We start from the raw sequence: 24,241 nt of genomic DNA, 5'->3' as shown, positions 1-24,241 counted from the left end.
TCTTCCTGACACTTGTACAGTAGCAGAGCATTTCCATTCAGAAAGATAGAATGGGCACACTGTTTCCATTTGCTTTCTGGCAGAGCTGTGCATGGATTAAATAGAGCAGACTGCCACTCCTCTGCTGATAAGGCACAGGCATTACAATTTCCCATAGTATTATTTTGCCAGTTAGTACAATACTCCATTATTGTTTTTATCATTGTGATCACTAATGCCTAGACAATGCTGTGAGCTCTCAAGTTTTGTATATCTCATCCATTAGGAATGTTATGAAAATGTATTTTCTCTGGTACATCAAGCAAATCCATTGTTTGATTGCTTGAGGTACCAGAGAAACATAAGTCTAAAAAACAGAGAAAAACAAGCTAACCTGCTGTTAGTTTTTTCTTTGTTTTTCTGAGTATTATCAAGGGGCAAACAAGTAGAGTCGTGTTAACAATAGGATGAATCTTAAGTGTGCTTGTGTAAGTTTGGATCAAAACACCTAAATATCTTTTTTTTAAAATTTTTCCCCACTTAAATAGCATACAGTACATAGCTAATAATCTTACATAGATAATCACTTAGTAATTGCTTGCCTCAGAAGTAATTAGTTTTACATGTTTTCTTCAGAAAGCTTTACACTTAGAGAAGAAAAAAGAGAGTAAAGCAGAGAACACCACTTCTTTTTTTTATTATTTGCTGCACTAAATTTTTTCAGTTACTACTTAGCCTTTGCTTTTTCAAGGGAATTTCAGGAGATAAGCAGGGAGCAATTTTATCCAATTCCTGTCTGAAACTCAGATTATTTTGTAATCTGTGATGAAATTAGCATGCATCTTCATGAGCAGGATGTTTCTTTGATGTGTTACCAATTGTATATGTGCTGAAGTTGCAACAGGTTTTTTGAAGTTGATATTCTTGCATGGAAGTCAAGCAGTTAGTTGCTTGAATGTTTTCTGGTTCAGGATTTACAAGTTCATCTGTGTACATAAATATGTATAATTTATACATATATATAAAACACACACATAGATGTGTCAATGTGTTCCAAGTGCAGTGATGCCACTATTGCTCAGTGATAATGCCACTATCACTGCACTCAAGTGCAGTGATGCCACTATTACTCAAGACAGGCTAAGCTCCTTTTGACATCACATGAGATTATTCAGTTCCCTTCAGGATGATATGCACTACTGATCATTCTGGTACCAGTGGATTCATTGCTTACTTTACTCAAATTTAAAACCAAAAGTAGGCAGTCCATGCAAGCAAATGTCTAGAAGACATATGAAGCATGACAGAAAACTTGTCTTTGATGAAAAAATTTGATTACTCCTGTAGTCTACCTTGTTTCCAATAGAAGGAGAAACTGTGGTCAGGTACATGAAGGAGAGAGCCACCAGCAGTTAGAAAATAACAAAACTAAGCTTAAGACCTGCTTTCTGCTTCATGTTTGTACTTTCTTTTTGGTCAGATAGCACATGTGGATCAACTTTGGTGTTTGAAACTAACACTGCTTCGTAGATACTCATACGCTGATTCTTGCCCTAAGCTCTACCTTAAGCACTTGAGCCAGCTGGTTAATCTTACCTGGACCTTTAGGTGTCCCTCTAAGTTTGTTGTCTTCTGTCCCAAGTAGGATAGTGACAGACTTCTGTTATCACTAGTCCTTTTTAAACAGGATTACTGAATTTGCCTAATTGTGACTGGTTTTACAGATCTTCTTAATTTTAATCATTCTGCTATTTGAGCTTCCTTTTAGGTTGATGATCAGCAAGGCAATTATCCTGCCTATAACTGGTATCAGGCACCCCTTTTTTTTTTCTCATTGTCATGCTTGACCAGAAGCGCATGGAGCTTCTCTGAGTAGGAGGACAGAAAAAAGTGATTTACTTAGTGTTATCCCTCACTCCAAATGAGGCAGAGGCAGCATCAGCCTCTCCTTCCCCCAGGGCAAGGCAGACACCAAGAGCTATGTGGATGAAACAGGTGGGCTTGGCTGCCTTCCTGTTCCTGTGTAGCTTGTCTCTGCTTGCCAAAAGAAGCCTACCTTAGCAGGGCAGCACTGTGCTGACACCAGGCTCTTCCTCACCTCTAACCAAAGGAAATGCCTCACTTGCTTGGAGACAGGAGGGAGGGGGAAAACTAATGGCTTGTGAGGTTTTATGGAGTTCAAGGTCCTGCTTAGCAGCTATAATGTTTCTGTTTCCCACCACCAAAGCTTAGAGCTTGCTGCTTGTGCTCATATACCCCAACCTTAGCAGGGAACTGATACTAATCTTGACACGTGATGTGTCATAGAGGCTTCATGGTTAGAGGTCACTGTGTGTTTGCATAGCAGTTCACATGGCTGGCTGCATTCTCACTTGTCTTGTAGGTGGTGGAATGGCAGAGCTCCCTGCTTTAATAAGTAGGTACCACAGAACCCTGGGTGAAAACTAAAATTGATCCAGAGGCTTCAGCTCTCCTCTCCTGTGTGATGTCACTAAACTTGATTGTTATCTCTCTTCATTAGGCTGTTGGGAAAACTAGCTCATTTTGGTTTGCATAGGGTTTTGCATGTGAAAAGGGAAGGGCCTTTGTTTGCTGCAGGTGTATTTTCCTCCCACTCAGAATTGCTATTTTGGTTCTGAAATAGAATAAACTTTTCTCAAGCATATAAGACTGAATTTTTGTAGTGTTTTTTTTCTTCAGAATATTTGATTTTCATCCCACATATGTTGGCATTTGAATATAAATTAATTTTTGTAAAGTTTGCTGTGTGTTTTTACCAATTTCAGCCCTAAATAGGTGAGAACAAAAAGTTTGTGCAAGGTAATGGAGGGATAAAAATTCATAATGAAAAAAGTTTACATGTACATCCACTTGAAATACCTATTTAAAGATGAAGAGGTATCACAAGGTATTATCCTTGTGTCATTTGGCCATTTTTTGCTGTCTGCTGCTGTGATTGATTCCTTTTGAAGAAAAATTGTTCAACTTTATAAATTTTACAGTACACAGCCATAAAAGTGTATATAAAAAAGCATAAACAAGCCCACCACTTCAAAGGCTGGGCAGCTGTCAGTCTTTGTTGCTTTCTCTTTCAAGATACTCAGCTGGAGAAAGGCAGTTGTTTTTCCAGTGCTTTTAGTTTTGTTTGCTTGGTTTTGCTTGTGATTCCTGCAGCCATTGATTGTGGTGTCTCAAAGGCTATTTGCCATGTCCTGACATTTCTCAACCTGAACTAGTCATCAAAGCTCTTCTTTCTGCTTTCTTGATAATACATTTCTTCTTGTCTTACTTCATCATTTGTTGACTGATGGCCTAATGGTGCTGTTCCCTGTACTCAAGCTGGTGCAGTCTCATGTGGCGGCTTTGGAGGCTGGACTCAAAGGGGTGATGTAAACATCTTGTCTGTGAGTTGTTTGCATTCATTAAGAAGCATGTACCAGGGACTGCTGTGATATTTGGGTGTACTGTCAGAAGGCATTTGGACAGAGGTAGAACCAATGCAGCAAAGTCTACTCTGCTGTCCACAGGAGGAATCTAACTACAGCAGAATTTGCAATGGGTGAGTTCCTGCTCCTGCCAGAATGTGGTCAGTCCCCATACTAAGATTACACCAGCTGCTGGGAGCACAAGGGTTCTTGGACAACAATAATGCTTACAGGTCAGGGAAGAATGCTCAGATGGTTTGTCCTCAGACATGGAAGCACATGGGTTGTGTTTATCTTTCCCAGCCCTCATCCTGTTTGGCTATCATCCACAGGGAAGATTATGTGATTGTGTTTAGACTGGCAATATAGTCTGTAACAGGGCTACAGAACAGCTGAGGGAGTCTTTAAACATTGACAGCATGGTGGGAAAAAGAGGCATTTACCCATGGCAATTTCAAATAAAAGTATCTTTAAATAGGCCAAGTATCAGGAGGATAGAGGCAGGAAACCTGTCAAACAGGGGTCTTCCAAATTGCTTGCCACTTTGGGAAAAACATGTATGAGCTGTGATGTTATCTCTCCCTGGTCCTGGCCAAAGTCTCTCTCAGTGTGTACCTTCTTGTTCACAGCATAAGGCTTTAGGTATTTCCCTGTTGCAGAGCTCTGGAGTGCCTTGCAGGTGCTTCTCTTGGAGTCAAGGGTTGGTATGTTTGTGTAGCAGAATTTTTGTCTCTGTAACAAAACAAAGGATATAAAGGAAAAACATGTAAGACAGTTCTCTGTTACTGCTTTTAGATTTGGAGTACTGCATGTCAAGATAAGTGAATTTGTTCTTCCTGTGATTTATTCTTAAGATGATAAATTAGGGTTAATAAAAATAAGGGTTAATAAAAAATGGTGAAGATTTCTTTGCAAGTAGATAATTATTTCTGAAAAGATGTCTAAAGTGGAAATGATTTAAGTTCAAAGTATTACCACAAACATTAAACACTTCTGATGTGCATCTGTCTCAGATCTACGTGGTTTGTGAAGTTGAATGTAGCTTGTGCTTGCAGATTTGGTGAGTATAGATGACAGTTTATCTAGTAAAGAAGAAAAATTACTCCCACAGTCAGGCATATGGCTCCAACAGATCTCTGTGATTAAGTGTGCATAGATATTTTCCAGTAAGTTGCTTGTCAACTAAGTAGGATTAGGGTGATATTAAAAAGCTAGGCTGTAGGTCTGCTGTGGAGAATTGTTCACACTGGAGCCGCAGTGCAAGAGTGGTTTTGAGTTGAGCCTGTTATTAAACAACAATAGATTTGAGGCAGGATTATAACTGCTTTACACAAAAAGGCCATGTAGTAAATTTGAAAGAAGCTTAAAACCTCTCTGAGGAGCCTACTGTTCTTTTTCTTTTCTTGCACATTTTCTTGTGTGCAGTAAGTATACCATGGAAATTTCTCGGAAAGTAGTTTTCTTTTTCTGTAAAACACAAAGATTAAATAATATTGCTCTTATGACTGGAGTGTTAGAATGGAAGGATACAGGCTCTTTAGGAAGGGCAGGCAGAAGAAATGAAGTGGAGGTGTCACTGTATGTCAGTAACCAGCTGGAGGGTATGGAGCTACACTTGGGGACTAAGGAGATGACCAAAAGCTTATGGGTCAGGATTAAAGGGAGGGCAGGGACAGGTAACTTTATGGTGGGGTTTCCTACAGGGAGTCCAACTAGGAGGCTGTACAAGAAAATTGGAGGGGATTTATTTGTAAAGGCATGTAGTGATTGGACAAGTGGGAATGGCTTCAAACTGAAAAAGAGTTGGTTTAGATACTAGTATGGAATTCTTTACTATGATGGTGGTGAGGCACTGGACAGGTTACCCAGAGAAGTTGTGAGTAGTCCTTCTCTAGAAGTGTTCAAGGCCAGTTTGGATAGAGCTCTGAGCAACCTGGTCTAGTAGAAAGTGTCCTTGCCTATGGCAAAAGAGTTGGAACTATAGTATCTGTAAGGTATGTCCCAACATAAGCTATGCTATGATTCTGTCCTGTTTGTCCTATTACCAGATAAGCATTCCTGTTATTTTAAGAAGTATGCACTGAAATATTTAAAAAGCTAGCATATGATAGTTATATATGGCTACAAAAATCTCTTTCAGAAATAGGGAAGGCTCTAGCCTTGTTGTATCATTCTTCCTTTTTCAGAGAGCACCCCAGATGCAGGCTGCTTGTTTTAGGGGAGTTTTTCTTCTTGAAATTGTTCAGGTTTGTCTAAATGGAAAATATTTCTAGAAAAAGACATTCAGAATGAATTTGCTATTTGGACAAAAGGAAGGGAGCTATCTTTCCAAGAGTATTAGTCTTTACCTGAGACACAGACACTCAGATTTTTTTGTAGTGAAAGAAATTCACTCACTCTCACACATGCTGTCTCCTCCTGCCCCAGTGAGTATTGCACACTACATCACTGCACTGTTCTAATCTGAACCTAAAATAGGACATTACATCATGTTACCCAAAAGATTTACAGGCAGTTTGTCTACGAGTATAAATTCTACCTATTCACCAGACTGACTGCAGAATTAGCTTAGGGAAATTTGCACAGAGCAGCAGAATAACCTTGGTATTGCCCTGTCTTATGGAAGGAAAAGATATTACCTTCTTAGAATTCATTTTAAAGCAATGTAAAGAAAACTTCTCAGTATGTAGAGCATAAAAATACTACCAAATGTAGATGATGCTGTAGTAGTTTTGGTCATCTCTGTAGCCCCATCACAAGAATTTTGAGCTTTGGCTTAGTATCCTGTTAGCATAAAAGCAGCCCATAGACCAAACTGTAGATTTTTAGCTACAAGACACAAAATAAGTGCTTCTCACTCAATATCCTTTCATATTCTTCATACAGAAGAATCTTCTTACCCTAGAATGCAATGCCCGAAGGTATCTTTGCATGTACATATCCTGATGTCATTTGTAACATGGATCACAAAATACCAACCAGCTTTTCCTGAGTCTTCATGTGGTTGAATGCAAGTTTATGTAATTATATGTGTGTGTATATTTATGTATGATATTTTTAGATGTTCATCTAATCCTGGTTTGCAGATGATATAGAATTTGAGACCAGCAATTTAGTCTACATGTTAATAATTATCCTCTTTGAAAAGATTTTCAGCTTGAGCTTTAAAAAATCTCCCTTGTTGAGAAAGCATGTCAGCCCTTCCTTGTGTTTCTGAAGTGCAGTGTAAACTCCTAGTGATTGCCTGCCCAAAGTGCAGGGTTATCTCCAAGGTTAATATTTGTGCACTGCCTTTGCCTAACTTTAATATTAATTGCTACTAAATAAATTGTAAAAAATTAATTCCCTTTCTTTTTTAGAACTTGTTGAATGCTAGATTTCTTATTTTTATTTTCACCCTTTTCAGTTTTATTGGTGCGTGTGTTTTGGTTTTTTAAAAATTGTTTTCCAATACCAGCATGTGATGATTCTGCATGTAGTGCACACTTCATGTGGTCATGGCTATGGCCTAGTGCCAGCACTAAAATACATTTGAAGGTTTAGGAAATAAATCAAATGGTGTAGTGATGATATACTTCACTCTTTCACTCTTGTCATGTGTTTTTCGCCTTTCCAAATCCATGGACTGATTTAAAAATTTCCCATATGATTTGGCACTTGCATCACAGCATTAGTGTAGTCAAAGTCTGCATTTTAACAAATTCCACCTATCAGCTGATAAGAAAACAGTGCAGGATAATCTTTTTGTCTGCCTAACTCAAATAAAAGTGGCATCTTGGAAAACTACTCCTTGTTTGCTGCAATAGTAGCAATAACATGTTCTTAAAAATAAATTAGTTATAATTTTCCCAAACCATCTCCAAGTGTTTTTAATTACGTACATTTTGTATTGAAAAATGACCTCATGTGCCAAGTGAACAGATTTTTTCTGTCAAAGTAGATGGTAGATAAGTGTTGCCCCCCCCCCCCACCATGTAAACAGTGAAAGTCAAGATTCCTTTTTTTGGAATTATGATGGGGTTTATTTGGGGTTTGATGTCAGGAGAAATAAATCAAAGCACCAACATCAGAAGTAATCATGATTATTCCTGGAATTCTTCTAAAATAAAAGGAAAATCCAAAAATTTTGCTGTGGCCCATGCAGGTTTGTTAGAGCTAAATGCAGGAGAGCAAGATTGTGTTGTGGTTTTGAAATTAGGCAAAAAATAAGCATTTTGATTCCTGTGTAGGGTATGTTGATCTTTATAACATTAAACGAAAAGATTTGGAGCTCTAAAGCCATGGCACTTCAGTGGTCAGAGCATATACCTTCCTGAGTGGCACAATCCTTGATGTATAGAGGTTAGAAGTGCAACGCATCTTACTGAGCTTTAAATACTGCACTCTGCTTGGCAGCTTCAGAAAGTCATTCCTTTATTAGTCATCTGTCTCTGAGGCAACAGAAAAAAAATGTGTTCCCAATTTATATAGGCAGCTTATAGTAAAACTGCTGCTGAATTGGGGTCTTAGTTGATCTTTGTGAGGGAATGGATCTGGGCCAAAACTCCTAAAAATGGATGTGCTTCTGCTGTTTGTCATGGGGACAGCAAATGCCTGTAGGATTCATGGGTTTACCAGGTGACAGAAAAAGTTATGCATGTGTCAGAAAGGACTGCAGGGATGGAAGGAGGACAGAGCAGGGATGCACAAGGAGTATGCATGCACAGGGAACAATACAGGAGTAGTGCTCAGGGGAGCTAACTGGTCTCTTCTGACACACATACATTAGAGGAATAATGAAGATGTTCCTCAGCATATTGCTTTTATATACGTCAGTGTACTCTTGTAACCTTACTCCAATCTCATGCCTTAGGTATCTAATTTTAGCTCCTGTTTTCTCTGAGAAAAGTTATGTAATAGACTTCATTTTGAATGTTGTTTGGGGTGACCTACGCTCCCACATTTTTCGTTCATGCTATAGAGTACTTTATTGCCTTATTGGAAGGACTATGAAAATAATTTCTTCCAGCATTGAATCAGGTTGCATAGAAAATTTGCGAAAATTTGTCATTTTTTTGTAATTGTTTTACAATGAATTTTTCATAGGATATGATTGAATACCTAATCCTGCTTTGTTGTGTTGCTTGCATGCTGCTGCATTTCTGGTACTGTAGCCAATCTTACACAAGTTGAATGTCTTGTGTCTGCTCTCAAGAGAAGCCATAGGTACCCTGTGCATCAAATGCTCTTGCAGCTGATTTGGGTTCCTCTCTCTCTACCCAAGAAGTCTCAGGGGAGTCTTGAGTGGATAGCGTGCTTTATCCTCTACCTATTTTCCAGCAATGTTTTGTAGCCTTGAGGCATTTCTCAGAAGGTGAAGCATGAGAAGTGCACTTGGCTGTGCTGATTTTGAGGAGGCAGCAGCCAATGCCCCATCAAGGGGAAGGGAAAGGCCATGGACACTGCTCATGACAGGAATGAACTGTGTAGTTTCTTGGAAAATGAGAGGAAAGGGAAGCAAATTGAGTAGGCTTTGGCAATAGTCCTAAACAGGTTGAGGAGGAGAATTAGCCACATTAATGATTAATGATAGCAAAGCTCATTCAGCTTGAAAAGTACTTTCTATAAGTGCTAAGTGCTGGCATTAAAAATGTATGCATTTTAGTTTTAATCCACATTTGGCATCTGCAAATGGAGAGGAAAGAGAAGAGCCAGCAGTGTCATTATAGCAGCACCAATACCTCACTACAGCTGAAATCACAGCTTGCCAAGGCACACAGCCTAGGGTCTGGGTCTTGCAGAGCTCAGCCTGTTGTGCTTAGTGATACGGGTTCTCCTAAAGCGTTCCACCACCTGCCCTGCAGAGCTCTGAGTGAGGCTTGGAAACCTTCTGTGAGTCAACATCTACTAAATGAACAGTTGTCCTCATTAAACCCCTACTGAGGAAGACAAAGACTACATGTAGGCTGTCACACATGAATTTCTTTGCACAATTAAAAATTTTATAAATATCAATTATCTGATCTCTGTTTTTCTTCTCAAAAAAAAAATGACCTGTTTTCTCTAATGTGTGGGAGACACAGAGAAAGGAAGCTCTAAGAGAAAAAAAATGATTTGTCGTGTTATCAAGGTGGTGGCAGCTTGCCACCAGAAATGCTGTGGACCAGAGCAGCGGAGATTGTGTGGGCAGGAAGTACAGTCTTTGCCACAATCAAGCTGCGAGAGGTAGAATCTAGAATAATTTGTTAATAGAGGTATCTGAAAGGAGCTGAATCGACAAATGGAGAGGCAGAAGAGAAAGAGAAGAGGTTTGAAGTCTGAACTTTAACAGCTACAAGCCCATGCCTGAGGGTTAGGCTGAAAGGTGCTTGTTGATGGGCCATTTGATTGCACAGGGTGAAGGAAGAAGCAGTTTTGTGCTCTGACCTGAAGTTAGGCACACCAGCCTTGGCACTGTCAATGCAGCCCTTCGCCTTCCTAGGCTGGTGGTTAGTCAGCAGCTGCATACCTTTACCAAATGTCTGGAAATGGTAACTGAAATCCTTGTTTTGCCAGTTTGCTGCAGAGTGTGTAATTCTTCTTGCCTCCCACGCAGCTGTATGCTGGGCTGGTGTTATATCTTCATTTCACTCTGCTGTTGATCTAGCCTCACTCTTTATTCACACATCTGCAAACAGGGTTAGGGACCTCGTTCTTTAATTGTCTCCAGTTTGCTTATGGCAGCTGAGCACACAGGCAGGGTGAGAACATCACAGGGTGCCCCACCCACTGGGAAGCAGAGCCTCGTCTGCTCTTTCTGTGTAGTGCTGGGCTGGTAGAAGCTGCACGGTAGCAGGAGAGGGCATCTCTTCATCACTCTCCTGTCTTCCCAGTAGACACCTATGCATTAGCTCTCAACTTGATGTAGGAAAGATGGAGGTGGAGGGGAGTTGTTGCTCATCAAGAATAACAAGGTTTAATCTTAATTTGCCCTTGGTCAAAAATATACACTTCTCTGCTTTGTTGACAGCCGTGCTGTGCACTGCTGGTCTAGAGGCTACATTTACAGTTATGAGTTGGGTAAAATGCTGTGGTTGCCAGGGGAGAAAAGTATTAGTATTACCAGTATTTATTATTTGGTCCCCATGGAGACTATAGTTCTTCAGGGAGTCCTAATTTTCACATTTTTCCTTTCTGTGGAAAAGTTACTTCTTTAACCATGAAGTTCAGATAGTTGTTTTCCAAGAAGAGATGTCAAGATACTCAACTTCCTTTGTGTTCTAGTATGCTTGACAGATGCCTGTCTATGGGGAATTACTGCTTACTAAGATGTGTTGTGGCTTCCAGTCACACAGATTTCTTTGGAGTGTGGTTAATCTAATTGTATCATGGAGGTGTTTTATTGTTTTTTCCACCTCTGCATCCTCTTTGATTTGTTCTTTCCCATGTTATTTTGTAATTTGCTGCATATTTTAAATTGATGAAGGGCTACTTGGTTAATTTTGGTTTAAGTGGTCTCAGAAGTTTTTTTCAACAGAAATGATTCTATAATTTTGATGGGGAAATGAACTTTCTGTTTTCTACTTAAAGGTGAACTGTGGCAAAAGCTGTGAATGTGGCTCATGGCTGTAAAACAGACACAGTAGTACCTGTTTTTTCAAAGTTTGAGTTCTTCAGATTTTCAGACTAAAGCTGTTAAAATACTGAGGGATTTAACCTTGGCAGAATAGTTAACTCAGTGTTTGGCTCTCTTACAGTGCCTAAAACAGTATGTGGAACTTCTGATCAAAGAAGGTCTAGAAACAGCAATCAGCTGCCCTGATGCTGCCTGCCCAAAGCGAGGTCATCTGCAAGAAAATGAGGTACACTCTTCCTGCAAAGAGGGTGTTTTCTTTTCCTTACAGGATGTTTAAATCTGTCTTGTTTTTTATGTTACATCTTCATTGTTGACAACATATGTTTTTATTAATACTTCAAAGGTCAAATACTCAGTTTGTTTAACAGATTATTACTGTTCCTAATTGGAATTTTTTTCTTTTACTTTTTTCAACAGATTGAGTGCATGGTTGCATCAGAAATCATGCAAAGGTATAAGAAGCTACAGTTTGAAAGAGGTAACACATGTAACACTACCCATTGAAGGCTGTGAGAATGAGTTTTTTCCAGAGCAATCCTATAAATCAGAATCTCTGCATATGTTCTTGCAGTATCATTGTGCGTTAATTGCTTGGTCATCAGAAATAAAAACCCCAAAACCTAAAAAGTAATTGCTTCTGTTCTTGCCTGCATGATTCCCAGAACTGCAGCACTCTGGGAATAAACTGAGGAAAGAAAATTGCTATGTATTATATTCCTAAATAACTAAGGGAGGGAGTGACTTCTATTTTGAGCTTTGCTGTTTAAGTTGACTACTAGTATTGTAGGGGCTGGAGAAGAATACTGACCTCTTTCACAGAGGCAAGATTATCTCCTGGGTTAGCATTTAGTACAGAATTAATGAGCATGTGTGTAATGATACAAACACATTAAGAACATAAGCTGACTGTATGCTTATGGAGATATGGAGTGGCGGGACCATAGAGAACTTACAGAAAAGTTTTACTGGGGGCAGGACCCAGCTTAGAAACCACTGCAATCATTGGTAGATTTTTACTGCCTTCACTGGGCTTTGAAACATGAAATGAGTTATCTGTAAGGACCATCCAAGAAAGAGATGAAACTGTATCTTATGCTCTTGTTAATCATGTGGTTACATTAGGATAGAGGTCAACTTGAAATAGGTTCCTACTGGGCAAGGCATTGTAAAAACACTTTCTGGTGGTTTTAACTGCATAGTATACGCTGTATTTAACATCAAGTACAACTGAAAAAAAATACATCTCATTCTCAGAACAAGTTTAGTTCAGTGAATGAAAGTGGGCAATTAATTGAGACTCATGACCCTCACTTTGGTTTGGTGCCTGTTTGCAAAGCAGGCCAGGTTTATGTCAATGTGGGTCACATAAATTAAAAAGCTCCTTTTGAAAATTTGTGTCTTCAAATGCCCTGCCAGTCAACCTCAGCTGAAATGCATTGTTATGGAAGGCTGATCTTGTATCCACCTTTGAATTTGGTTCTTTTATGTCCCTTTGCAGAAGTGCTTTTGGATCCCTGCCGGACTTGGTGTCCATCCTCTACGTGCCAGGCAGTTTGCCAGCTCCAGGAATCAAGCCCACAGGACCCTCAGCTGGTCCAGTGCAAAGTGTGTGACATTGAGTTCTGCTCTGCTTGCAAATCTAATTGGCATCCAGGTCAAGGCTGTCAAGAGAGCATGCCAATCTCTTTTCTTCCAGGAGAAACAAGGTAAGATATTGAAAAAGATTAAGTATTTAGAAGCCAAAAACTCAAAGAGGCATTTTCCTGATGTTTTGTTCTAAAGCTGTTTCCTTCACTTAGTTGTTCCTGTTCTTTTAATGCTGTATTCTAAAACTGAACAGCTCTTGGCAGCCTCGCTCTTTGCCAGCATTCCCAGAAAAGCACAAAATAGCTGCTTGAGCCTTTGGCCTTTTGCCCCAGTGGGAAAAATATGACATCCAGTCAGCTCATCAGCTTCACTTGAGAGATGATCTCGTTACTGCTGCTCTCCTGGACAGTGTGGGAGTCGCTAACATCATGCCAGACAGTGATTTTTATGATACCCTGTCAATCATCCTTTCTGCTGCACATTTGCTGTATGATCTTTAAGTTCTGTTTCAAGTGGTCTCTGGTGGCAAACTTCAGCTACTGAATAAGAAAGACCATTGTGTATGTGTTCCACTTCATGTCTGGGCTTTTTCAAAGATTGTGTTGCACTCCAAGGCATCATTAAAGCCCTGTCCAGCTTTGGACTTAGTTACTCATACCTTGTCTTCTTTCAAGCTTTGCTATAACAGATGACTAGCTAGGATGCTGTCATGATGAGTTCCTGATCAAATACACTAACTTTGGCACATGCTTTTGTGTGTGTATGACAAGAACTGAAGGTTGCTAAATTTCATGGCAAGGTAACAAACTTTATCTACTTTTGCTTAATGTTTTGGTTGCTTTTAATTTTTATTCCATGTTTAATTTTTTTACTCCACCAAGTAAAAGTAAAAATTGTTTTTTCATTGTTCTGGAGCATAATGTGCCTGTTAGAAGCATTAGGAGTTTCATATACAATTTATGTATACAAAGCATTTTTTTCTAGCACAGTCACCCCTAGTGTTAATAATTAGTGTGTGTCCTTTTATCCTGCTATTGGGCAAATAAATCAATCATCAGTCCTGTTTTGCAGCAAATTGTTGATTCTCCATCAGTAATTCTTGCATCTCACAATGGCAGTAGCTGCAGGATTTGTCATTTAAGGTGCATTTTAGTTGCTAGTGAGCATAAAGCCTGCATACAGTAGAAAGCTACACAAGGGAAATAAAAATAGTTCCACTGTTTCAATATTCCTCTTTGTTGTGCCCATTATATTAGGGGATATCTGTGGTTTTGCACACTTGTGCAATAACAGTCAGTGGCGACCCTAACTCATGAACAGTGACTTGTTAGGAGTCTGTCAACAGAGACAAAGTTTAACTGAAACAGCAACATGCACCAATACCTTACTGTTCTTGATTTGGAGGGAAACTCTTAGGCAGGGTCCTCAAGGAGGGCACAGACAAGTTCTGTGTCCCTGGTGCCCCAGTCCAAAGGAATGTGGTCTGGGGTTATTGTGCAATCAAGGGATTGTTTCTTCATCTGGGAAAGAAAGGAGAGAAAAGGAAAATAATCTAGATGTACAAAATATTTACTTGTGAGCTACCTGCTGCTCATCTGGTACATTACAGGATAGAACTGTTTAATATCTATTAGTATCTACATAAGAAAAGCTGTTTTTTAAATGATAAAGAAAAGATCCTAACTTTATGCAGACACTGTAGTCATTAAGCATATTTCTAAAGATACAGTTGAAAAGTAGTGCACGGCACAATATCTGAATAATAAAACCACTTGAATTCCTGAATCTCTAGTAATTTCTCTTTTTTTAAGCAAAAAAGCAGGCTTGCCTTCATACACAGTTCTTAGACATTATTTTCTAAACTGACATGGTCATGCATTTTACTAATTTCTCACTCTCTCCCACAGTTCAGTTTTCAAAATGGAAGATGATGATGCTCCAATCAAACGCTGTCCAAAGTGTAAAGTTTACATTGAACGAGATGAAGGCTGTGCCCAAATGATGTGTAAGAACTGCAAACATGCCTTTTGCTGGTACTGTCTGGAATCTCTTGATGTGAGTACATGCTGTGCACTCTTGGCTCTCAGAAGCTTAAAAGTTCATTGCTTTGCCATCCAGCTGTCTCTTTAATCAATTAAATAAATAGCTCACTAGCTTCTGGCCACAACTCACCAGAGCTGGTGCTGGGAATTTGATAGGATTTGTATCCTCTGTTTTGCTTGTCTGACCTGTGTGAATTTAACATTTGGTCTGAGTCAGTAAATAATTATTAAAAAGTAAAATCTTATGACAGTAATTTGTTTACAATCTTTACATGGCACCTAACACGGGGAAGGGTGTTGCTTTTTTTTTTTCAGTGCTGACTTTTCAATGTTGCCTTTCTTGAAGGCATGACAGTATGAGACTAGCAATGCTCTTAGTCTGAGGATGTTTAACAAACTAGATGTGGTATGTTACTAGCAGTCTAATTTGTTTACCATTAATTGTATTCTGTGGGACAAGAAATAGATCTGCCATAGGAGAAAGAATACCGTGTTCCCCCAACAGCAGGAATTTATTGGTCTATAAGCTGCTACTGTCATATGTTTATATTTTTTTTAAATCAGCCTGTTATCATGCCCACAGATCAGAATATATACAATACACAACATCTGTTTCCATGTCATCGGTTTTACTTTATAACTTTGTTAACAATAGCAAAGGAAATTAGGTTCCTGAGAGCTACTCCCAACTATTCAAATCTTGTGGTTGTTCCATTTGAATACTTTACTAACAATCCTGAAGTCACAGGCTTCTCACATGCTCTCACAGATAAAAAAAGCAATGTTGCCTTAGAACTAGGCCTACTATCTTGTCTGGTTTGTAAGAGGCTGACAGAATTGATAGGGATGTAATATCTCAAAAATCTGTTTTGTCATTCTGTTCTTCAGATAGATAAAGGAGCCAGCTTTGGGAAGTCTGCAGCACAAGTACTGATTTTTCCTTTGCTCTTGCTATATGTGTGTAAAATACATGCAGTGATCAGCTTATCTTCTTGGATTCTCTTGCTAAACTTCATGCTAGCATTTAAATACGCAGCTTGAGACCCTTTGGGAGAAGAATTTGCTATATATCTATAACACACACCAAACAAACCTGCTTGTGAAGACACATAACTATAAACAAAGCACTTTGGAAAGGTTGGACATGGCCTTATCCACTTGCTTTTATCTTCCTGTGTGATTCCTGGGTTTAAGTTGTCAGGATATAGTGTTTTGTAACTTGAAGAACTTCTGTTTATTGCCTACCTTCTCATTTAATATTTACAGGATGATTTTCTCCTTATACATTACGACAAAGGACCTTGTCGAAACAAGCTGGGGCACTCCAGGGCATCTGTTATCTGGCACAGGACACAGGTAAAGCTCAGATCTTTTAAAGCTCTCTACAGGTCTACTGCTGTCATAGTCCCTCATTTTAACTCCTTAGGATAAATTCTGTGCCAAATGGTAACTGATTTTTGTAGCAGATAAAAAGAGGGCAGTAGCTTAGAGTGGAACAATTAGTTCTCCTAGAGAAGGCCCTCCTTGGCAAAATGCCCCTGAGAACCAGAAAAGGTATGTTTGCAGAGCCAGTTCAGTGCCAGTCCAGATTGTTCTCACTGAACATGGAGGATGAACTAGGTTGCCACTATTTACAAGGAAGCTCTTTCTGCAAGGCAGTTTTAGCTCTGGATCCAGAACTGGAAAGGAATTAACCTGAATACAGACATTATCTTGCTATGGTCTCTATCTGACTCTTTCCTGTTGGTTGGATAGAAATAACCCTGAAGGTTCATCCTTGAAACCCTGTAGTTTCAAACACAGATTCAAACTGACAATTGCAGAGAGTGTGGGAATACCTCTTGTAGTCTAGATTCAGTGTTGCTAGACCCAGCAAGAATGCTAGTAATAAAAGAGCTCTCTGCAGCACTTTGATGCATGCAGTATAAATGCTAATGTGTGACTTGGTCCAATCCACTGCCTCTACATTCACTTCAGAGATGGGGGACATCTGCGTATCTGAGTCATCTCTTCTTAAATTAACTGTGTGCCTGGAAAAAGCTACCTTTGAGATGAGGTACTTTTCTTGAAGTACAGATTTCTTTCCATGTGAGCATAAACCCCAAGTCTGACTAGAATAGTCATCAAGTCTGGATAAACAGCTAAACTGAAATAAAAGGAGAAGGATCTCACCCTTCTCCTTTCACCCACACCACTGGGTGTCTGAGCTGTGGACTGGCTTTTGCTTGGATTAGCCAATGGTATCTCAGGAGGTGTGTGGGTACATGAGGTTTACTTGATAAACCTGTAGTATGAGGTGATTCATCCGATATTTGGAATCTGTTCTAAGCCACTGCAGTTTGTGCAAATATGTTTGATATATGGGATGTTTGATGATCTGTTTATTGTTGAGAAAGAAGGTGATCATTCACTACTAGTCAGGATGTAATTCTGCTAAACCCATGGAAGCCAAATCAACACTGCAATTGTTTCCTTATGTTAACTTTGAGTAAGTTGTTAAGGCTCTTCTTAGATTTATCCAAAGCAAATTGAGGTGAGTCTTTGGTTTGTTGTTTGTGGGTTTAAAAAAATATTTGTTTTGGCCAGAGAAAATGGCTTGATGCCTAGTAGGGCAGCAATTTCTTCAGAAGAAAAAGAACCAAGGAAAAGTAAGTAAGTAATACTCAGCAGGCAGTTTTACTTAAAAATAAACAACGTCCCCCACCACACACACGCAAAACCACACTAAAAAAACAAAAACAGCAAAACAAAGAAACTGAAACTTGATGATTTCTTTGATGGCATATTGAGGTTGAAAGGAAGGTAGGTGTAAATAGAAGTTTTGTATTAATTACCAGTAGTCAGTCTGGTCCATTAAATTGCCAGCTTCTAGCTTGGCTCTGTCTGACCAGTGCACTGAGCCTGGGTTGCAAAGAGCAGCATGGCAGTAGTTGCAGCTCACGTTTTTTAAAGACGAGAATTTAACTTTAGTTTCTGGGAAATACATGCGAAGATTAGAAGTTGCATCAGATTGTCAGCACCACCAGAAAAAAGAGAATGGGTTATGAAATGTGCCCACCTCTGAAGCTGAAAAAGGAATTGCTGCTGGGAAGAAATAAGATGGTAGGGCGAGGCAGCGGGGGCTCCCCGTGGCGGGGCGGCAGCAGCCGCGGTGCCGGTCCCGCTCGGTGGCCGGGCGGCAGCAGCCGCGGTGCCGGTCCCGCTCGGTGGCCGGGCCGCAGCAGCCGCGGTGCCGGTCCCGCTCGGTGGCCGGGCCGCAGCAGCCGCGGTGCCGGTCCCGCTCGGTGGCCGGGCGGCAGCAGCCGCGGTGCCGGTCCCGCTCGGTGGCCGGGCCGCAGCAGCCGCGGTGCCGGTCCCGCTCGGTGGCCGGGCGGCAGCAGCCGCGGTGCCGGTCCCGCTCGGTGGCCGGGCCGCAGCAGCCGCGGTGCCGGTCCCGCTCGGTGCGTGGGTGCGCGCCCGGAGCGCTGTCGCACAGCGCCATCTCCTGCGGGTGCGGGCGCTCCGCGGCAGCACAACCCCACAACCCTGTGCGAGATCATTGACACCCGATTATCCTTGGCCAGCAAAAGTGCTGCTGCATCGTCCCATCAATACCATGGCTGATTTAATATTTGCCAGCTAATTGAAGTGGTGTATATAGCCCTGACTAGAAGAATCTGTAATGAGTGCTGCACTCTAATTTCATTTTGCCTTCTGCTATGAGGTTTTAGTATTGCATTAGCATTCCGCTCTTGCCATCATTATTCAAAATTATTCACAGACACTGTCATGTGAATAAATCTAAATTATTCACTTAAATAATTTGTCAGCATATCATTGCAGCATCACTCTTACGGTTACCTGTGGCAAATGGGAAACTTCCTCAGGCGATGAAGCTCAACTTGAATGTTTCTTAAATAATTTTCCAAATTTAAGCTCTGTAGAAATTAACTGCTTTGTCACACTGACCGGTTAGGTAAGTCTATGGTCCTTTGCTCATGCTGGGAAGGAGGTGGTCAATAAATGTAAGTGAAAAAGATGCACTTAGATCATGTGCCCTGAAGCAGCAGCATGAGCTCAGGTTTGGCTGCAAAAAGCCATTGCATATGCAAAATCCTCCTATAATCCATGATGTTAGTAATCTGTGATTGAAATTTTCAAGCTTGACTGCATGCTGGTGGTACATTGTGGGATTCTTCCCAGATTACACCACCTTGACTAATTCTTCTTGAAGCTTTCTCCAGAAAAAAAAAAGGAGCACCTGAAAGTGGAAGTCTTTTTTTGTAGCCTTGATTTCAATATTTAGTATTTAAGATTGGTCAAGAAAAGTAGTAGTGATTTGCTTCATTAGTTGTTTGAGAGATAAGAAAACTCAAAAAGGCAAATAGCCATGTGCATCACCTTGTGTGATAAAACAGAGTTCTGTGGCACAGTTCTGACAGGAGCCATTAAGACATGAACATTCACACTACTTTCACACACGTTTTCTGGTCACAGGAGCTGACTGTAGTATACACGTGGGGAGTTCCAGCTCTGATAAGGTCAGTGGCATTTGCTGAGGTCTTTCTGATGTACACAGAGGATGCAGTGGTGTAGCAGACAGAGAATCTAGGCAATACTATCCCTGACACAATGCTGTCCCTTTCTCTTACAGGTGGTAGGCATTTTTGCAGGATTTGGTCTTCTACTTTTGGTGGCCTCCCCTTTCCTTCTACTAGCTACACCATTTGTTCTCTGCTGCAAGTGCAAATGTAATAAAGGAGATGATGACCCTCTACCTACCTAGACTGAGAGAAGATTGGACTCATCACAACATGTTTTGATTTTACTGTTGCTGTTATGTTTCCCTCTTGCACTTACGTTGCTGTAGCCTTACTTGCCCCATTCTGCTTTTCGTTGACACAGTCTTGATTCCAGGAACTGTTGTTGCTACTGTTGTACAGATCGCTTGATAACAGACAAGGAGGGTAATAGAAGGCAAGTTTGGTGCTAAAGGGAGACCACAGACCTGCGTAGCTATCTGAAATTAAGAGGTGATACTGCTAAAAATAATGCAAAAGGTTGGTGCTGCCCTGCTGGTGGACTGGGGACTGTACTGAATGACATCAGCAAAACAAGCTGAAAAAGCCTACAAACTTCTGCATATCTGTTTGCTTCCAAATTTGCTGTCTTATTCCTGCATATGTTTGAGTTGACTATCATTTGAATCCGATAGTCAACTTCATGTGACTTTATTACAACTCTGATTTTGTTAAAGCTATCACAATGTCCTTTCTAGTACCTACTTTTTCCAAGGTTAACAAAATTAGTAAGGTGCATATAGGCCATCCTATGCCTTTCTTGAAATTTGGGGAGGATCCGAGGGACAAAGTTAGTCCTGCTGCCTTCCACTAATTTTATAAAGTCTTATAAGAAATTTGTTTGATTAAAAGCTACATTTTAAAATTAATTGATGAAGCTGTAAGGTTGAGTGGTGACACAAACCTGCTATTTAATCAATTTTCTTTTAAAAATACATTGATGGTTTTGCTTACCCCTCGACCACTAGTGTTTTCCTGAATTGTTATTTTTTGCTATTGTTTAGGGTCCTGCTACACTTATAGGGCTATGTAACTTCTAATCCAGGTATCTTAATCTTTTTATAGATACATAGATATATATATATATATATAAAATCCTATTTAAACCAAATGTGTAAATAGCTGTGCTATTGAATTATTTTGGATATTCAGAATAGCTTGCTTCTGTCTTTAGAACAATTAATAAAAAATACAGGACTAACTTTACTGTTTAGCAGACTTTTGGGTTATTAATGAGTCTTTCCTTTTAAATATAAAAATATATCATAGTTATCCCTGTAGTTAATATGAAAATGCCTGGGATATTTGTGGAAGTTGTGCTTTGCATTTAAACTACTTAGCCCATTTTAAGAGATAGTATTGTATGATATGTGGTGTATTGTGCTAATAACAATACTGTGGCAAAATAAGATTTTATTTGAAAACTAATCACTTGATAGTTTTGGAAGATTCAGTACTCTGTTTTCAGGGTAGTAAAGTGTTCTATTCAACATACTACATCATTGAGGTTTCTCTTTAGAGATATTTTTTTGAAAACCATTTTGCTCTATTTTAAAGCCAACAAGAATTTGACTAATAACTTCTTGCCATGAAATGTGAAGCACAGTGTGAAAACAGTGTGTATGTCTGTAATACGAAGGAAAACATTCTTTTGAATGGGTTGTGGACTGAAGCTTTACTGCATTTTTTGGTCATCATTTATTTCTGCCATTGGCAATGTACTGACATGGATGAATATCTTGAAGCCAGGATAACTTTACACTGAAAATGTCTTAAGATCCTTAAATGCATCTGCCTCTGGCTGTTGTCACAGGCTGGGAATTGTTTTCATAGCTCAACCATCAAAAATTACTCTTTATTGGCTTCTGGTTTACACTGTGTATCTGTCAAATAAAAATATTGTAGGGCAGAGTTTTGAAAAGGCCAATTTCTTTTTATAAAACTATTCTCCTCCCTTATCCTCCAAGTTTAGTGCTATCTAAATTCAAATTGTATCTAACCATAGATTTTAACTCTAGGAGCTGGAGATTGCAATTCACTTACTTGGTTTGATTTTAATGAGTTTGGCCTCTGTAATGTGAATAAAAAGGATAGCTTGTTTCCAGCAAATCTGAACTCATGATATCTTCAGATTGTTTATGGCAATGCACAGTTCAGGTCTTTTGTTATCTGAATATCTTTAGTATTTTGGCGATCTTGGTTATTAAAAATTGCTTAATTGTTAAAAAATACCTGTAGGGAAGTCTGGTAGTGCATTTGATCCCTGTTTGTCAGCTTCAAGGGGTGTGTGGAGCACTGCTGAGTTCAGCATGCAGGGAAGTGCTTCTCTCCCTCTGGCATCAGCTCAGTCCATTTCCCAGAGGGATCCCAAGCCATGCACATGAGTTGTCCTGAGTCATAGCTTCACTGTGCAGAATTAGTGGAAACCTTTCTGCAAAGGACAGCTTCCTGAAGGTTAGCTTGAACTATGGCCTTTCCTCCCTGGCCCTGTACTCCTGTTTGACTGGAGAAAAAAACCCTGGACAATAGGATGTAAAGATTTAATGGGTTATTAATTTTCTAGCTGGGGCACTGAGGGGTTTTGCTGTATTGTGGCTGTGACGGGTGACCAATTCTCCTACTGGGATCATAGTAAACAGGAAATATTCACTGGCCTGTGAACAGTATTGAGTGTCCTGGTATGAGGAGGTTTATTTTCTCTGTGCCTTTCTTAGAGAATTTATGTCCAAAATACAGCAGAACTTGACTTTTCCCAAGTGCTGTGCGGCCAGTTAATAATCAATGTCAGAATTAATGCATTTCCAGATTTAAAAGAAAAAAGGAAGATAAATTTGCAAATACAGAAATTTTAAAATGATAATTTATAATTGATACTCACAGGTAACATTATATGCAATCAGAAAACTCTGTCAGTGTATCTCTGATCTCAACATACTTGAATGGCTACTGGTGATTTTTATGACACAGCTCTTGTTTCACATCCTAGCTGTTGGAATAGACTATATGCCTACATGTATTTACCAAATACCTACCCAGTCTTTTCAGGTTTGTTAAATGCCATTCCATCTGTATTCTCGGGGATTTTTTTGCTTGTTTTTATGGTTGTTAATATTACTATTATAATTATTAATGCTGATTTGGTTCCAAAGTAGCAACTTTTGGTGGTGATGTATTAAGTTCAGGCTTTTTTGTTACAGCTTATGTTGATACTGTGATATTTAATACCCCAAAATTCAATTGTGAATACATAATTTTAAACTCTGACATTTAAACCCCCTGCCATGGGAAAGGGAATGTTTGTTTCTTTGTCTTTCAAATGAAAATCTGTTGCAACAGCTATGGCTTTTTGGATTTGCACCAGAAAAATAAGTATCACAGGATGATTTCTACTGCATTTTTATGGTTATGCTATTATTTAGGGTGTTTTTATTCACACAGAATCATAGAATATTCTGATTTGAAAGGACCCACAAGGATCAAGTCCAGCTCTTGAGTAAATGGTGTGTTCATAAATGCTGTTTAATGGAGTTTGTACTCGTACATCATCTGCATCTTCTTCTGGGGTGTCATGTGGTGTCACATCTCGGGAGTGTGGAGTCCCACTCCAGAGGCTGTCCATCTCCCCAGCCTTGCCATTAGGTGGGCTGAAGCCAGTCCTGAGAGAGATCAGGAGCACAGCCCACTTCATCTGCAATGGTGATAGTGTTGGCTTTTCCCCTGTGACATCGGCCAAGTCACTTACTGCCTTTTATCTCAGTCTGACCGTCTTTAAAGTGAATGGACCAGTGTTTACCTCAGGAGAGCTGTGAGGACAAATTCATTGGTTTTGAGGCTCTTCAAAAGTTTGTGAATGATGAACAATTATATATATATAAGATTACTGTAGTTTTATGTTAATATTTTAGTTTTATTCATGTTGGCATTCATCCTGAAGCCTCCTACTACTGACTTTAGCATGTCAAGAATTTAGGATACTTTCCCCAGCATACTGAGAAGCATGATCTTTCCTCAGATACTCCGGTGCATAAATTAGGCAAAATCCCAAATAACAGCAGACTGAATCAACTCTCAGTTTACAGCTGAGCTCCTGACATGCAGAAAACAATCAAAATTAGGGAATAGTTCTCATTTATGGAGCTGACAGGATAAAATATCCATAGGTGAGAAAAATACTAAGTGGTTTTTTTTTTTTAAATATTGTTATGGGCAGGAAGATTAGAATGAAGTTCTGTGCATTTCATCTGTAGGCCTTTTACTGTATAGGAATAAATATTTTTAATGCAGGCCATTATCATTCCAGTGAGGTGCAGCATGCATAAACCTTTCTGCAGGTTTGCTTTTCTAAGACCAAAGTTTGTACATTTCATGTACATAATCTAAAAGCCTGAGGAAAACAAGTAAATTACAGTTGTTGCTGACAGTTATACTAAGGACATCAAAAAAGCCTGCATCAGCCCTTAATTGCTAATGCACTTGTACTAAGTAAGGCATGCTGTTTGTGTTTAGAGCCCTGTGGTCTTCATTATTGCTTTGATTTGTGTATATCTTACAAGAATTCCAGGAACATTAGGTACAGGTACATGGTACATAACTGAACCTTTCTTGATCATTTTATTATGATGTATTTTAAACTTGTATAGGGATAAGCATGAAGGAGTCATGCATATGTATAAATAATGTATTTGACCAGTGTAAAAATAGTTCTGTTGATGTATTTGAAATGTAAGTGCATTTTGTGCCACTAACACTGTGATGTATAAAGGAGCTGTTGAATGCCTTTTAATGTGGTGTTTTGTACTTTGAATCATATTGGAGAGTTTAATTTGTAATTTCAATAGATATTTTAAATGAATGTGTTTCCTGTGATTCTTCATAGTGGCTTTTACCTGTGCTTCTCTACCTCTCAGGCTTTTGGAGAAAGCACAGCCTGTGGCCTGGAGACCTCCTGCCACAATTCTGGACATAATTGTGGTTTCTGACTCACCATCTCCCAGCTTAGCTAGAAGAGGGAATCTGAATATCTCTAGGACTAATTTGATGCACAGCTGGATCTTT

General features: G+C 39.6%; 1 protein-coding gene across 2 annotated transcripts in view; it reads left to right on the top strand.

Moving 5' to 3' along the window:
- Positions 1 to 24,038, top strand: part of RNF144A (ring finger protein 144A) — a 62,339-nt gene extending 38,301 nt beyond the window's left edge. For both annotated transcript variants that reach the window (XM_066547242.1, XM_066547243.1), the window contains 6 exons: positions 11,120 to 11,224; positions 11,416 to 11,476; positions 12,497 to 12,704; positions 14,493 to 14,640; positions 15,894 to 15,983; positions 19,261 to 24,038. In XM_066547242.1, coding sequence (XP_066403339.1) covers positions 11,120 to 11,224; positions 11,416 to 11,476; positions 12,497 to 12,704; positions 14,493 to 14,640; positions 15,894 to 15,983; positions 19,261 to 19,392 — 744 coding nt within the window. In that variant the 3' untranslated portion in view covers positions 19,393 to 24,038. The remainder of the gene's footprint in view (positions 1 to 11,119; positions 11,225 to 11,415; positions 11,477 to 12,496; positions 12,705 to 14,492; positions 14,641 to 15,893; positions 15,984 to 19,260) is intronic.
- Positions 24,039 to 24,241: the final 203 nt, after the last annotated feature.

The sequence above is a fragment of the Molothrus aeneus genome, chromosome 3 (genome assembly GCF_037042795.1).
Source record: "Molothrus aeneus isolate 106 chromosome 3, BPBGC_Maene_1.0, whole genome shotgun sequence".
NCBI lineage: Eukaryota > Metazoa > Chordata > Aves > Passeriformes > Icteridae > Molothrus > Molothrus aeneus.
Note: the sequence above shows the minus strand (reverse complement) of the source record. Positions and strands in the feature narration are given on the sequence as shown.